Source organism: Ahaetulla prasina, chromosome 3 (genome assembly GCF_028640845.1).
Source record: "Ahaetulla prasina isolate Xishuangbanna chromosome 3, ASM2864084v1, whole genome shotgun sequence".
In the NCBI taxonomy this organism is placed as follows: Eukaryota; Metazoa; Chordata; class Lepidosauria; order Squamata; family Colubridae; genus Ahaetulla; species Ahaetulla prasina.
This window is the reverse complement of record NC_080541.1, coordinates 181086231-181103935: the sequence shown is the minus strand read 5'-3', so window position 1 is coordinate 181103935 and position 17705 is coordinate 181086231. Positions and strand designations below refer to the sequence as shown.

Genomic DNA, 17705 nt, shown 5'->3' with positions numbered 1-17705 from the left:
TAGTTATTAATTGTGGGTTTTTTTAAAAAATCTGCTTAAGCACTATAAGGAAACTTTAACTGTGGTAGCTTTTCATATATTTTTTTTAAAAAAATATTCAGGTAAATAGTAAGGTACATCTGTAACAATAAACACTAACAAATTTCTTGTGGCAGCATAAGTTTTTGTCATTTATAATTGGCATTGTATATAACCTTTTGACTGATTTTTTTTGCCTATTAAGTTTAAGCAAAAGCAGTAATCCTAAATTCTACATTTTTTAATTTCAAAGCCATTTTTATGTGATTATGTTCTACTGTGAAGAAGTCTCCATCAGTAGATAATTCAAAAGTATTTAAACTGAATTTCTTTTAACTGCAATGAGATCTTTGATTTTGGCAAACATACAAAGGCTTGATAAAAACTGTATATTTATTATGAACTTGATTTTCTAGTATATACATTTTGTAATACACATTTTTGCCTTAGAAGGTGGATGGATTACCATTCTCCAGTGGTGGAATACATTGAGCCATGAAACTATATTTAAAATTTACACTACAAGATTGGCGGTTTTTACACAAGTTTAGTTTTGTATTTTAAATCATTTAATCACTGCCGGTACAGTACAAAACATATTTTCCTATATTTGGATGAAGTAGGGTACTGATTTCATAAGCAAAGGTCATATATATGGGAAAAGGGAATGATCTTGAGGGATAGTAGGAAGAGCCATTACCAAATCAGTGGTCAGATAAAATAAGCCTGACTCCAGGGTAGATTTGTAGTCTGAGAAAATGACTCAAGACAAGACTCCCTAGTTCTGACAAATGGGGTGGGTGGGTGGGGGTCATTCAGACTGGCAAGATTCTGTTACTATATCCTTATAGTAGTTTTATTGTCCTGTATATCTTTGGTTTTGTAGTCTGCTCTACCTTGAAGTGCTGACGCCATGTGCCAACATGGTGTCACATGCTTAAAGGAAAGGTGAACATGTGAGATTAAGGGCTGATCTGCACTTCTTGCTTGGCCCAGTTAGAATAGAGATTACCCCTTGGTAAGGGCAAAAGCAGGCCACATTGTTTTTAGCCATTTTAGGCTCCCAGGAAGGTGACCTTACCTGACTTCCTCTGCTTTCCATCAAAAGTAATTGTTTTTCTTCCCTGCAATAAGCCTAACAGCCTATTCTTTTTGCTGTGCTTTCACTTTGATTTACACAAATGCCTCTTTTGCAATTGGCTGTCCTTTATTCTGATGGGCATCATGCCCTCCTCCACCCCCACCTTCTGCCTGCCATTTTGTACTGGGCTGCCTGCCAAGAAATGCCTTTTCTTCAGGTTCAGTAGTAGAACATTGAAATGTTGGCTGTGCCTTTAAAAAAAATACTATTATTTGAACAGGTTTAGCAGAGGACCAGTGAAATGCCAAGTTTGTTTTTGTTTTTTTCTTTTAACTAGGCAGAATTGACAAGAATTCTTCCAAGTATCCTTTTCTAGCTTAAGTAATAGAGAGAAGACTAAAACTGGGACAGGCAGGGGGGCCTTCACCTGTCCTCAAAAGCCATGCCCAGAGAAGGAAAAGTAATGACCACTTTCTTTCATGGCATGGGTGAGAGCAGAAAGAAGGAGGGAATACCTAATCAGAGATCACATTGACCGTAGTCTGGACAGAATATGTGTAGTGAGGACAGAACAGAATACGTGGATGTCATTATGACCAAAGCGTAGGAAGGAGTTGAAACCCTGAAAAACATTTCCTAAGTTGTCTTCCTTTCCAGCCACTTCATACATGGAAGACAAGCAGCTGCAGGCTTCGGTGCAGAAAAGGTTCTGCAGATCATGCTAAGTTCCAGTATAGTGTAGTCTGAATTGGATGATTATGCAGAACTTCCTTGCTGAAATGAGTGTTACTTCAATAAAGCGTTTTCCAGTTTATTTAAACTGTCAGATAAAAAAGTCACTGAGATATTCAGTTTAAAGCTTAGCATAGTGTCCTATTTTGTCATTTGACTATGACCTTGTGTATTTCTAGATGATTCAAGAAAAGCTTACTGAACAAAATTATTAAATTGAAATTTTCTTTATGTTAGGTCAGGTTATCAAAGCATGGGATATTGGGGTCGCCACCATGAAAAGGGGAGAGATCTGCCACTTGCTATGTAGGCCAGAATATGCATATGGCTCTGCTGGTAGTGTCCCAAAGATCCCCTCAAATGCAACCCTCTTTTTTGAGGTAAGTTTATGAAACTTCTTTGCTAAAATAGTTATGGGAGCAGTGAATGATAAAACCAATAGTATTCACGTTTGTATTTCTTCTAGGAAAATGTACTTGCAGAAGGTAATCATAAATATTTTTTTAAAAAGAAAAAGTCTATAGGCAATCCAGTTTTACACATAAGATGTGGCATGAAAAGGGGGAAGCAATGCTTAATCAGTTTTGCAAATGAGAGAAGATTGGGTGAGGTAGCTAATACCTGGAAGAAATAAATAAAAATAATCTTGAAAAGTGGGATAAGTTGATTGAAAATAATAGTATTAAATATGAGAGACATGCAAAATACTTAAGAAAACAAAAATCAAGTGCAGAGATATAGGATGCCAAATGCTTGCCTTGATAACAGTACTTGCAAAAATGAACTTGGCACAGTAGCTGATTGCAGAATGAAAATGAGCCAGTAGTGTGATGTGGCTGCAAGGAAGGCAAATGCATTTTTAGGTTGCATAAACAGAAGTATAATTTCTGAAATGAAATGGGTACTTTAAAAAAATGGAGAAACAGAAAACTGATTTTTTTTCATTCAGTGGATAAAACAGTAATTTGAACCAGTTATTCATGCTAGGTAGCTTTAAATCTATAGAACTTTTGGTAAAATTTTCATACAATTACTACTTTCTGTAAAGCATAATCCTATAACTAAAAATATAAAAAATTACCTTCCCATCCATATAAATCTTGTAAATATTGCTAACAAATGAATAAAAACCTGATCTGTTCTTATCTTTCAAACTTTTGTAGCATAAAAAACACTAGCCACAAAATTATTAGCAGTCCACAAAATGTTTCCAAAATTGTTGAAAGGGTTGCCAATAAAAATATGTTTCCTTCACAGGAACAAACATTATGAGTTTCTTATCTTGCATTAGTCTTGTGATTTTTTTTATCTAACTATAAAATTTCTGTTAATGTCCTATAAAAACTATGAGACAAATCTACAGTAGTGGGAAGTTTAATTGAGTGACCTAAATTATATTACCAACTGCTCTGTTAGAATTGTGAACTGCTTAGTTATCTGATACAGTCTGACAATGGCAATGCTTCAAACATCATGTTGCACGGGTAAAATTGTATCAGACTTGAAAACACTAGTGTGTTTAGTTGACACACTAAATAACATATATGTTGCAAATATTATCATTTAAATGCTGTTTAGGCAACCAGGGACTCCAAATCATAATCAGACTGAGAAAGGATGTGGAAGCCTATGCCTGAAGCTGCATTGCACAGAGCCTGAGGAATGCACTGATTTTGCTCAGAACCCTGGGAAAGGCTTAGTGAATAAAGAATCAGTGAAATATGTGCAATTTTTTAAAAAAAGTTAAAATAAACACCTTTAAATCAACAATTTGATTTTCTCAGCAACAATGTGGAAGGGATTTTCAATTGTTTTTAATGTGGTTGGGTTTTTTTTACTTAAACTCTATACCAGTGATGGCTAACCTTTTCCAGACTGAGTCCCCAAAGCATGCGCGAATGTGCGCATGTGTACCTGAACCCCCCAAAATGCAGTGCGTGCATGGCCCCCGCATATGTGCCCTACCCCTGTGCATGCGCGTGTGCCCTGTGCACTTGCCCAGCACATGCACAGGCAGCCCTTTGCCCGTGTCCCATCCCCTGCGCATACGGGCTCTGCATGCCCCAGCCCCCCGCACATGTGCACACAGCCCCCCTTCATGCGCCCTGCCCCCCGCACATGTGCGGCAGAAAACTGATGACCAATTAGCCAATGGGAGGTGTGCAGGGGCACACTGTGTCACGTGTGCCATAGGTTCACAATCACGGCTCTATACTATAGTCTTGAATTTTTTTGGGTAGCTCCTCTAATATTTTAAAGTCAATCAGGTTTGATTAGGTGCTGATATTTAGCTGGGCTTAATACAAAAGAAAAAAGAAAAATCATCCTAAATTTGGAAGAAAAATGTTTCTAGATGAGAGTGACTTCACTTTGACACACCCTAGGTGGCTCAGTGGCTAAGACACTGAGCTTGTCGATCAGAAAGGTCGGCGGTTCGAATCCCTAGTATAGGTCTCCTGTGTGAGCAGGGGGTTGGACTAGATGACCTCCAAGGTCCCTTCCAATTCTGTTACTATTAAAACATTGGCTCTAATAAAGTCTGGTATAATGCTGGTCCCATGATTACTCTGGCTATAGTGCCTGATAAATCTGTCAGAATATTGCTACTGAAAAGATGCAAGAGCTGAACTAAATACTTTATATATCCCTTTTCTTATAAATATAGAGTAAAATAGGCTCACTGGAAGAGTCATCATATTAGATATCTAAAGGCAAAGCATATTGTGTTTTATCAATATGCTTTTATATGCAAAGTTGCATTATTTAAAGTTTGAGCTATTTGTTTGTTCATCTAGATTGAACTGCTTGATTTCAAAGGGGAGGATTTATTTGATAATGGAGGCATCATTCGTAGGATCAAGCAAAAAGGTGAAGGATATTCTAACCCCAATGAAGGAGCAGCTGTTCAGAGTGAGTATCCTCTTCAGCCTGTATAAAATGTAAAATACATTGCACAGAACAGTTGTACTGTCTTATTAAAGTACATTATAATAGTAAAAGTAGAATCCATGGCAATATTGTTCTTTCTCTCTCTGTGTCCTTTCCCCCTCTTTATATATGAATAATATTTCTGATTTGTAATTCTTTTTTCCTCTGTGTATATGTGTTAAAATATTAAAAAGAGATTAATTGTTGAGGCAAAAGTTTGCTGATATGACATGCTGGTTACCGGTTAATAATAATATTGTGTTGCAAGTTCTCTCTTCCTGTGGTTTTGGATACAACTCTACACTATATCAAACCTAAATTCTACAATGGTCTCTACAGGAGACTAAGCATATACTGGCAGGTTACTTATATTCTGAATTTTTTTAGACTAAATATGAATTCCTCAGAAAACAAGATTCTGATATTACAAATGCTATTCTCACACTCTCTTTCACCATTGCCACCTTTATGGCTTTTTAGTTTCTTTACGATTATGATTGCAAGATTACTATAATTTAATATGTTTTGTTCCTGATTATATAATTCAGGCCACAAATCATTGTAGACATATTTGTAGGTATCTTAAATTGTTTGTTTGCCTCTTCTTCAGAAATGTCCAATAACCACATTTCTTTGGGCAACATGCAATTCCAATGACAAATAAAAAAATGTTTTTTTAAAAAAAATTATATAAACCAATAAAAAGCACAGGAGAGCTATCTGTTACTATTTTCCATTAATTGAGAGAACAACTACCTCATCTCCCTTGTCTTGCTTTATTACTGATGAGGCTTATGGGAAATAGATGCTAAAGTCAATTGAATCATTTCAGATATATGTCTAAAAGATAAGATCCAGGCAGAGTAGTGGAGATTAGTCTAATTTCCTAACACACTTTTTTTCTGTCAAGCTGGAGTTTCCCAGGGGCTTCTCTTCTCCCCTTTGTGAGGAAAAAAAAAAGGGAAAATATAGCCTACCTTTTATAAACTTGCTCTTTATAAACTATAAAGAATATTATTCCCACGAGGAAGAATAATATTATACTGATACTGTGTGGTAGGTTCTTCATTCTTTATGTTAGAACATCTAGATGGCATGTGATATTCAACAGGCTTCATGCCTGTAGGATCAGCGTGTAGTCTGTTTGTCCATCACACTCACCACCCTATGCTTCTAATACTGAATCCCAGCTTCTGACAGACATATTCTTGCCAGATGAAGGTGTCTGTAGTTCGTCCATCTCCCAAGGAGTTTGCCTATTTTCAAGGATAATTTTGTGTTCCCTTAGAATGGTATCCTTTCTCTGTAACAGCAGTAGAACTGTCAGATTAAATGTGGGATGCTTCCATCATATCTTTACCCTTTTTCACTGTATTTACACTTTATTTCTGTATCTTAGCTTCTGATCAACCCCCTGGATCTTATTATATGTGCATAGACCTATAACTGGCAAGGCATTGTGCTTCCACATCCTTGCTAGCTGTCTGCTTTTTTTTATTTTTGGAAGCTTTTTTAAAAAAAAAACAATTTATCTTGTAAACAAATAGGTGATGTTGATTGTCTGTCCTCCATGCACTGTTCCCCTTGGCTTCCTTCTCTGATCAGGTAGGCTGTTATCTTTGTAAGACTGGGGTTTTATTTGTGCCTCTTTTGATTCCCTGTTTGTTCTGTCGTTCATTTTCTCGGGCTTGCCCATTCAGGTAAACATATTAAGTAGTATTGTTTCCACATCTTCTGACCTTAGATTGTATCTGTATTGTCAAAAATGATGATAACAACCCTAAAATAAATTGTGAGTGGCATGGAAATAAGATGCTCTAAAGGAAGTAAATATATTGTGCCTGTGAGCCTGGGGAATCCAGAGTAGGATGAAGCCCATCAAATGGCTTATTTGGCTGTTGTGTTGTTGCCCAGGGTAGGGGATTTTTATTTATTTTTATTTGTTTTCTATACTATGTTATTATTGTTTGTAAGTCACCTAGAGTCACTGTGAGCAAGTAGGCGGCTATATAAATTTTCTAAATAAATATGTCTTGTTATTATCCTCTATTCTACGAGACAAAAATCTTTGGATTGAGAACCCATTTCAGATTTCTTGTCAACTATAGCGAAGTGGAAATGTTTTGGTTGATTTAATATGAATATGTAGTAGGTTGGCAGAAAACCAGAAAAGTAGTTCTGACTGTACTTTGAAGACAAGCGGATGATTAAACTTGCACAACAATCATTAACTGACAGTGTTTTTGCTGAGTTGTAGTAAAACCCAGCATTAGCTAGGAAGCTAATTCAAAGACTCCTGGCGTTACTATAATTAGGACATACATGTAGTTGTGTTAAAATCTTTGGTTGGGATTTATGAAGACAGTCTTATTAACTTGAATGATAGGACATATTTCACTGCTTTGCTTCCTAAAACATAGACTGTGCTTGGATATTTGCATTTCAAGTTACTATGCAGCCCTCTGCTGTTTTAATCAAGTTGTACAAATTGCTGTCAGTGCACAGAGTTCATGTGCCAGCCACATTAAGAACACAATGTTCTGTGCTCTTCAAAACAAAATTGCTCTAGGCACAGAGAGAACAATAAGTCAACTCAACAGCTGAACTGATGTTCCCTAGTCTGGCTGGAATTTCTTACTGTGCAATCCAAGTGTAATTCAACCCAAGTGATCTCTTTCAGATAGTATTTAAGTAAGCTTTGATAATCATGTTATGGAAGTATTTCCTGTACTATATTTATTCAGAATCATTCTATCAAAGAGTGAGCCAATAGTTGATCAAGATTGTTGGCACAGAACAGAATGGGATCTCCCCAAACTAGTATGTATTTAATATTATATTAATATATGAACTAATTATTTTGAAATTTGTACATTACACTTTTTTCTAGCCACAATCCCCCACACCTCATATCTCCTGATAAAGATACTGAGTAGAAATTATAAAGTTAACAAAATATTGCAAGAACCCATTTTATTATCTGGAAAAGGAGCTTCAAAGTTTACACTAAATGCCAAAGAATGGAACTTCTATGTTTTGCTAATATTTTTTAAATTAAAATGACATTTTATTGCCCAGTTACAGTTATACAAAATATTTTGCTTTTTCTCTTATTTTCAATGGACAGTTTGCATAAATTCTACAAAAACAATAATATACGGTGATACTTTACATCAAGAAGATTGTTCTACATAATATATACTCAAAGCTATACCTGGAAAATAAAAATGTCTTTAAAATAATAGATTAGAATCTTTGGAAACTCCTTCACAGCTATCAGTAGATTCTGTGTTGACACTAACCCAATAATGCTGCTTAAGAATACAGGGAGATAATTAATTTAGATACATGTCTACTAGTTAAAAGTATCGTATCACATAAGGTAATGAATGCCATTGTATTTTTGACCCCTTTGCTCCAGTGATACAGCCACTAACAACTTCTGTACTGCAAATCTTCTGTGTATTACTGTAGACAGATTTCATGTTCCCTTAGGCCACACTTAACATACTTTAGAGCAGTGATGGCTAACCTTTTCCAGACCAAGTGCTCAAAGCGTACGCGAACATGCACGCGTGTGCCCAAACCCCCCAAATACAATGCGTGCACAGGCCCCGCACATGTGCCCCACCCCTGTGCATGCATGTGCGCCCTGTGCACGTGCCCCGCACATGCACATGCAACCCTCCACCCATGCCTCACATCCTGCGCATGTGGCCCTGCACGCCCCTGCCCCCCGCACATGTGCACACAGCCCCCCTTCATGCGCCCCATCCCCCGCACATGCGCGGCAGAGACCTGACGACTAGCTGGCCAGTGGGAGGCACGCGCTCATGTGCAGTGCTGAACTGAGGTGACAGCTCGCGTGCCCACGGAGAGGGCACTGCGTGCCACCTGTGGCACGAGTGCCACAAGTTTGCCATCACGGCTTTAGAGAAATTGAACAGTACAACACCTAAATATTGCCTCAGGTAGGATACTGAGAAAGGAGATTCACATTACTCAAGAAAAGGAAAATACTGTTTGGATTTCCTTTTGTTTGTTTTTGCAAAAGACAAACAATTATTACAAGCAATTGGAGAGTCATAGGAGAGGACTTGGTAAGTGAAAAGCATACCTCCAAGGATCTTTAGTTTTTGTGGCAAAAAGTGCTGTTTCTCAGACATAAAGAGAGAGTTCCTAGAATTCAGAGCCACATTGCAATCCTCTCTTTATTATATTACCAAACAATATATAGACAATAGTGAATTAGATGGACATGCTTTTTGCTCTGTTTTTCCATCCAGAAAAATATACTTTTCTATTGATATACAGTAGTATAAGAGATTGCACTCAAGAGATTGTCAATTAGAAAAAAAAAGTAAGATGTAAAATGTGTATTAATAATAATGGAACGAAGCTCACATTTCAAAAGGATTTGAGCTCTTTGTTTATGTGAACAAAATCTCTGGTGGGAAGTGGTTTTGAATTTCCATCTAATTTTATTTTATAGCATTGTATGCTGAGTTTCTGGCATCTTGCTACATTTCCATTTTTTCATGATATGCATACTTGATGATCCACAGATACCTAAAATTCGTAATGTTGGCTTCTAGTGCAAAAGGCTTTTAAGAAGGAGAGGGTTGTTTGGTTTTATATTTGTTTTATATTTATATTGGCAATTGTTTTTATTAGAACACAAAGTAATTACTTCAGTATGAGAAGGCCAAGAGTTAGAAATGACAAGAAAGAAGCAAAGGATTACTACGGTTCAGCTAATTTTTATACGGGCTACAAATTCAAGAAGTTGTAGTGCTTTAAAGAAAAATAAAAATATTATATTATGAATGTTCCTAGACTAGAAACTTTTTCATGAAATGCCTGAAGCTAGCAAAAGTTGTCAGGGAAAGGTTGGGCATTGTAAGTAATGTAAACAAAGAAGTAAAATGACAAAATGCTCATGTAAAATGTATGTAAAATTAATCCATGGACCACTCAGATAGTAACGTTAACGATAACAAAACATTCTGGCATTGGTAAACTAAAGAAAAGAATAAAACTCCATCACTTAAATTCAAACCACGCTGATTGACCTGAATCTTTTACTTATGTGTGATAGCTGTCTTGAGCATTCCTTGGTTGAAGGGTATGGAATACAGTGTGAGTACAAATGTTACACTGAACGATGGGCAATTGAACAAACTTTTGATAATATGCTAGGCATTTAGAAGAGCGTTGCCTGAATACAATTCTGGATTTGTTTGCAGATTTTAGTCTACAGACTAATCTCTAGTTTAGACTTCATAATTTGTTGATAAATTAGAGCAAAATTTGTGCAGAGAGAGGCAATTGGTGTCTTTGGTTCTGGAATGTTCCCAGGCATCTCTTCTGATTTCCATCACACCTCTGTCTATGTTGCTTACTAAATGATTTTTAGAGATATTGTATACCACCCAGAGCCCTTTGAGGGAGATGGATGGTTAAGATATATGAAATTGAAATAAATAAATGCTGCCAAAATAAGTAAATCATTCAATTATATCTATTTGTACCCACTAAGATCCAATAGAATGGTAGAATGCACCCTATATTCTCAGGTGAGGAAGGAAATACTTCCTATTTTGGTAAATGAATTTTTTATGATGGGCCAAGGGAGCCATTTTTATGGATAAGTAAGTGTCCTATGGTGGCCTGACCTTGAATGTGTCCATTACATGATTGCAAGATTCCTTATGTACTTCCATTGTAGAACACACTGTAAGTTAATAATTACTATGTTTTCGTGACATAGGCTTTAAGCTGTATTGACAATCTGCCATGCCAGTGTGCCTTTGGGCTTTTCCTTTTGCAGTCATTGAGAGACATCTTGCCCTTCTGTATAGCCAATTACTGGCTTAGAATGAATACAGAATTCATGTTATTTGAGTAATTTAACACTACCAATTTGGGGATTGGTGGATTATACCGAATGCTTTGGAGATTGCAAAAAAGGGTGGAAAGGGTTAGTGAGAGAGGTCATTCCCAGTCAGTCATTCTCACACACATATAAATGCCAGTTCCTACATATGCGTATACATATGCATAACTTCTGTCAACAACAATTTGGCTTAACTTCCCTATTTGGATGCCTTCCAGTTATTATTATTATTGTTTTTTTGGCAACATAACAGAAGCGTTTTACAACTGCCTTCTTCCATGAATTGTTTTCGACTTCCAGTCTAGCCTATGGCCTTGATGTTTCCATGATAGTTTATAATCAGTTTCTAATCAGGTCTAACCCTCTTTAGCTTTAATGATCAGTGAACACCAGAATTCTCAACCATTTAATTCCTTGTTACTGACCGTATAACTTTGTTTTATATCTAGGATCATATTTATGTAGGGTGGTATTCTTAGAGCATTCTACACTTAATATCATTTTATCTACCTTTGAGAAAAAAATCTCGCATACCTATTTTCCATGTTACTTAGCAGATGTAATTGTAAAGATGTCTGAGATATTTGCAATAGTTTGTGCTAATTTTACATAGGTTTTTCTTTTATCCTGACCATACGCCAGAGAAGCATGGATCTTCATAGTGATACTTTAGGCAGCATGTATACATTTTCTCTTTTTCTTTCATGAGCTATAATGCAAAGGGAATTATTCCATTAAAATCTGCAAATAGCTTTTTTAAAGAACTGAAATCTTGTCGTTTGCTGTTGTTCCATTACAAAATAACAAAACAGAAACAGAAACTATTCATATTTATAAATTGTAATATTAATCTATAGTACTTATAATAAAGCAATTCACAACATTGATAGAACAGAGACATAATACTCTGCCTAGCAACAAAGATAAAGCTGTCTGGCTCTTTCTTTTGAAGCAAATTACTCCTCTCAGTTCTTGCTCCTATCTAAATTCACCATGTTCTCCCCAGAGTACCAAAGAAATTATATCCTGCCAGTGTAATGCAGTGCCATTTGGCAGCTTTTTGTGTTCAGGCAGAATGTTAGTAGCTTTTGCAGCACTGAATTCTAGTCTGGGTTCAAAATCAGGCAGGATTTTGCTGCCTGATACTGAGATCTGCCATCTTCACACCATTGCTCAGAGAACTGGCTCACAATATGAGTAAACCTGTCTTCAGTTCTAGTAGGCTAAGAACAGTTGTCTCTAGACGAGATGGGTGGCACATAAATGTAATAAATAAGTAAATAAAATTTAGTTTTTTTTAAAAAAAACTCAACATCAATCAGTTTAAGCATGGACTCATTTTAGAAATAGGGAAAAGTCAAAAACAATGTGATTTTGAAGTTTGTTTTGGGACCACGTTCTTCTATTATGCCAGCTATGGTGAAGACAAGAATGCCAACAAAGAATAGAATAGAATAGAATAGAATTGAATTGAATTGAATTGAATTTTATTGGCCAAGTGTGATTGGACACACAAGGAATTTGTTTTGGTGCATACGCTCTCAGTGTACATAAAAGAAAAAGGAAAGAAAAAAAATCAAAGGTACAAATAATGTGTTTTGGTCATGCTGTTCAATGCATATTGAAATGTTGGTACTGCCTTACATTCCATAACATTTCTCTCTCCCCCATATAGTCCAATTGAAAGGGTTTTGTGATGGCAGAATGTTTGATTGCAGAGATGTAGCATTCACTGTTGGAGAAGGGGAAGACCATGACATTCCCATTGGAATTGACAAAGCTCTGGAGAAGATGCAAAGGGGAGAACACTGTATCTTGCATATAGGAACACAGTAAGAAATGTCGGAGGCGGTGTTTGTTGTCCGTTCTCCCCCCCCCCATTTATTTATTTATTTGGCGTCTTTAGCTCAAGTCTTCGCTTCCAATATCCACCTGGAGAAGCCTATAAAGGGTGGGTTTTTGAAAGTGGCTTGCACTGGTTCCTTCCCAGACTGAGTAAGTGAGTGGCCCAAAGTCATTAGGGGATTTCATATCTAGAGCAAGATTAAAATTCCCAGTTTCTAGCCTGATACATTTAACCACTACAACAACTTGGCTCTTAATCTACTTTTATATAGTTTTTATACGGATTTCATTTATACTTAACACCATAGCTGGTAGCTGGTGGTAACCGACAGTAATATTGTTATATAAATGTAAATTGCTTTAGGATAAACCGTTTCTTTTTAAATATATTTAAAATGATATTTAAATAGTGTGTAGATAGAATTAAGCCATTATTTCAAATATTCTTGCCATTTGCATATCCACCATTTAGTGTAATTTCAAGATTTTGAAAAACATTAAAAGATAATAAGTGCATGAAAAATTGAAGAGAATGCACAATATATAATTGCATCCAATCTCAATACAACAGTAATACAAAGTAACAACATTGAGTCCAGTATAGTATATAAGTGTTTTGCCCCAAATGAGCTACTCAGACATTGGTTTCCTAGGCAACCCATGTTTTGTCTCCAGGATCTGATATGTAGCTAACCAATTATCTCCCTGTGAGTGTAAATATCCAGATTGCTGAATAATGTGCCTTATCCTGAGTCATTTCTGTTTTAATTTTTCCCATGCTTTGTTTTAGATATGGGTTTGGTGAAGCTGGAAAGCCTGTATTTGGCATAGAACCAAATGCTGAACTTGTGTATGAAGTTACATTGAAAAGCTTTGAAAAGGTGAGAATGGAATTTCTTCAAATAACAAACCATCCTGTACACTTTGAATGTTTACCCAGAGGAACTTTTCTACAGTGAATACATTTAGGAAGATCCATTTCCAGCTTCATCCGGCACGTTTGTCACAAAAGTTGGTAAAGATATGTCAGCTAGGATCACAGTGTTCTTGTGTGTGTTTTATTGTTTTGGGTGGGGTCCAAGACTTGTCCTAGGCTTGTTCCTTTTGTACTTCTTTTTCTGGTTGTAGAAAAAAAAAACATGTCCTGCCAAACAGTACTGAAAGGAGGGCAGGGCAAAATTGCTGAACAGGCTGTGCCCTTTTTAGGGTGATGGAGAATGTACCATCTCTGTAAAGTACAGGGAAGGAACAAGATGTACATAAGGTGGAGCATTGATGCCAATCTATAATGGGAAATGTTAACAGGAAGGAAACTTAAATGAAAGAAATCTGTCTACTCTCAGGAGGATTGTATAGACTTCTTTCATGATTTTGGGTTATCCTTTCATATTTTTTAACTCCTCTGTCGTCAGGACAGATTTAAGTGGAGCTGAATATATTTTGGACTAGAAAGAAAACATCAGTGATATCAACATGGGGCTCCTTCAAATTTCACTCTGCCTTAAGTTCTAAAGCCAAATATAATTTTTTAATTGAAAATTTTTAATATTTTTAGATATAATAATTTCATTGCTTGCTATTAACTTTTGCAGTGGTTTTAAAAAGGCTCCTTGTTGGGATTAAGTAATACTAAATTTGAAATTAGCAAGAGTCAACAAATCTTATTATGAAGTATTACATCACTTTGTGTTATTTGATTATTGCTATAAATACTTGGTTATAGGCCAAAGAATCCTGGGAGATGGACACCAAAGAGAAACTAGAACAGGCTGCCATTGTCAAAGAAAAAGGAACTGTATATTTTAAGGTATGTGTCAGCATTCTGGCAATGCTAACATGAAAAAAACTTTCTCCTGTAGTTTATTTACTCAGAGAATCTCTCCTTCTTAACATCCACCTTTGTTTTTACCTTTCAATGATATATAACTTTCTTAAAAGTAGAACTGCCTCTAAGCTTTGGTTTAGAGAGCTTCTGAGAAGTTGATAGCCAGTAAACGTGGATCTGACATAGTGTAGCCAAAACAGGGGCATTTGATATTACAGCTTTCTGCTATTAAAATTCTTAACTGCAATTTGCCTACTTCTTTCCCATTGAAATGTTCCCCTTTCCCCTCGTTCTTCTATTATTGATTGTTCAAATTATAACCAACATTCTAAGAAATAAATATGTTCCACTTTTCAATACCTCTTTAACCTTATTTAAACTTATTCTTAGGAAGGCAAGTACTTGCAAGCAGTAATTCAGTATGGAAAGATTGTATCCTGGTTAGAAATGGAATATGGCTTATCAGAAAGGGAATCTAAAGCTTCGGAATCTTTATTGTTGGCAGCCTTCCTCAACCTTGCTATGTGCTACTTAAAGCTACGGGAATACACTACAGCAATTGAGTACTGCAATAAGGTAAAAACACATCTAGCCTTGTTGAGTTGATGTTTGATTTCAGTATTTTCTCAATCTTTTTAATTTTCATTCTGGTTGGTTGTTGTTTTTTTTACTCCAGTTAATTAAATATACTAGAAATAAGTAAAAAAAAGCTTTACAAAGCAAATAGATACATATTTCTATATCTAACAAATATTGACAAGTTGACAAGTTTTTAAAGTTCATGATAATTATTTGTATTATGTAATTAAAATACAAAATAAAATAATTTTGAAGCATTTTGGGAGCTAAGGGCAACTTTTATAATTTATTTTTTTATACATTTGCATTATATAATTTTATATAAAGTTTAATGTAATGTTTAATATAGATTTGTGTCAGCCTTGGGAGGTAGTGTACACAGGACACCCAGAAATACTAATTCTTACTTTATTGTAAAGGTACATTGACGGACTAGGTCTCTCACCCCTCATCTTTACAGTCCAAGAAACTAGGGAGGTCCCTTCTGAGATATTTATCATGTCCCCATTTCTTCTGCAGACTCAGCTGCTATTTGTCTGACAGTTGTCTAGTCTGTGGTTTTTTCTCCTCTCCCCCAAGGTCATTTCCACATACCATTACAGATTGTTATTGCATTGCCCATCAGTTGTTTTTCTGTAAGTTAAGCTACTCAGATCCTTGAATTGTTCCTTAGAGGACTTAATTTTCAGAGCTTATGTCATCTTGGTAGATCTCTGCTGAACTTACTTCAGTTCCTCACTGTCCTTTTTGCTAATCGGAATGGGAGACAGTACTTCAAATGGGGCTGACCTAAGCAGATTTGAATAGAACAGTCACTTCCTATGATGTAGCCTATGTTCCTATTAACACATTCCAAGATAGCATTTGCCATATTGCAGATGCGTTACCCTGTTGGGTTTCTTTTAACTTGTGACTGACAAGGACACTTATAGACTACTGCTAAATCAAATCTCCCACATGTTGTAGAAGTGCTTTGTATTTTTCTTACCCAGACACAAAACTTTAAATTTCTCTTTGCTAAATTCTATCCTATTCGTACCAGTCTTGTGCTGAAGGCTTACAGTAGATACTTTTTAAATTTCTCTTTAATCTAAATCAGAATGTCAAATTTGTGGCCCGCAGGCCAGATGCATCATGCACTGGCCATGCCCACCCCCGGTTTAGTGAAGGGGGAAAAAGTGGCAATATGTAATGTGACGACATTATGACGACGAGAGTTTGACACCCCTGATCTTAATTAGCCACCTCACCAGTCCTTTCTCATCTGCATAGTTCGTGAATTTCCCAATTCCTTCATCCAAATCACTGATTAAAATGTTGATAAAACTCCTGGCTGACTTTTGTATCATTTCTCTGAACAGTGTATTAAATATCTTGATTCTTGTTCAGTATTGTTTTTCACCATTACCTGCTTAAGGTTTTTTCTCCCAAGATATTCCTGAAGCATACTGATTTCTGAATATAGTACAGCTAGAACAATGTGTTAAAAGTGAGACAGAACATTTATGTTACTGAGATAATTATATAAAAGAAAGACATGTGTTTTTGGACAACACTATAAATATCTGGGCTTTATGAGTCATCATATAAACTTTGCATGTAAGTTTTCTGTTGAGCCTCCATTTGGAAGTTTTAAGCAGTATATCCATTTACATTTAGTCATAGTATCATATTACTATTTCTAGAATATTCCATTTGTAGTGCAAAGGCCTGTGCTCTACAATATCTAAATATCCAGTTGCCTTTGGGGCAAAAAAAATCCATTTTGAAGATTAGTGTAAGAGATTTTCATAATTGTAATGACAGAATATTTGAGAGACAGATTACTATGATACATTTTTAAATACTTTGCTTTTATATGTGGCGTTGTAAAACAATCTGGTAAAAACATTCTGCTTCTGAATTTTGGTTTCTGTTTTTGATAATTACACTGTAAAATTTAGCATATGCAGCATGAAGCTTTAGTTTTACTTTCCTATTTTAAAAATAGTTGAGGTTCATACTTTTGTTACTGGCATTAGTAACCGTGTCGTTTATTAGGAGGAAATTTTCCCATCTTTAATTTATGTTAATTATAAGACTGTTTGTTTGCAGGCATTAGCACTGGACCAAGCCAATGAAAAGGGCTTGTACCGAAGAGGAGAGGCAAGACTGCTCATGAATGAATTTGAGTTGGCAAAATGTGACTTTCAGAGAGTGCTAGAAGTGAATCCACAGAATAAGGCAGCCAAGTCACAAATTACCATGTGTCAGAGGAAAACAAAGGAGCACAATGAACGGGACCGAAAGATATATGCCAACATGTTCAAGAAATTTGCAGAGAGAGATGCAAAGGTTTGCACCTTGCCAGTATGGCCCCCTTCCAATCATTGTTAAACTACAGGATTTCTTATGGAATTGTACAGAAGTATTGTAACAATACAATTTCCTTTGTTCAATGCATATAAAATGTCAAGCTTCAGTCACATTCATTTATTATTATTATTATTGCCAATAATCTGGTAGCACTACTAAAATTCTTATAACCATTATACAAAAGTAGGAATGAAATAATTGCAGTCTTGTTATTATGACAGTAGAAATGATTCCTTTAAAGGATTTATGTTTATTTATATGTAACGGTAATTAAAATAGTTAGCGAAGAACAGTGAGGTATCTTTCCTTCAATCACTTTATACGTTTTCATATAGTGCAGCTCAAAATGCAGCTTTATAATATAGAACATACATAATATTTCATATACTTCCAATTTATACCAGATATATATTTAGAAAGTTCAGAGGTTTTGTGAATTACTGTGT

General features: G+C 35.8%; 1 protein-coding gene across 2 annotated transcripts in view; it reads left to right on the top strand.

The window, feature by feature from the left end:
• FKBP5 (FKBP prolyl isomerase 5) overlaps window positions 1-17705 on the top strand; it is a 50145-nt gene that overhangs the window by 23825 nt on the left and 8615 nt on the right. For both annotated transcript variants that reach the window (XM_058177602.1, XM_058177603.1), the window contains exons 4-10: window positions 2069-2211; window positions 4627-4741; window positions 12331-12487; window positions 13291-13381; window positions 14224-14307; window positions 14716-14901; window positions 16999-17238. In XM_058177602.1, coding sequence (XP_058033585.1) covers window positions 2069-2211; window positions 4627-4741; window positions 12331-12487; window positions 13291-13381; window positions 14224-14307; window positions 14716-14901; window positions 16999-17238 — 1016 coding nt within the window. The remainder of the gene's footprint in view (window positions 1-2068; window positions 2212-4626; window positions 4742-12330; window positions 12488-13290; window positions 13382-14223; window positions 14308-14715; window positions 14902-16998; window positions 17239-17705) is intronic.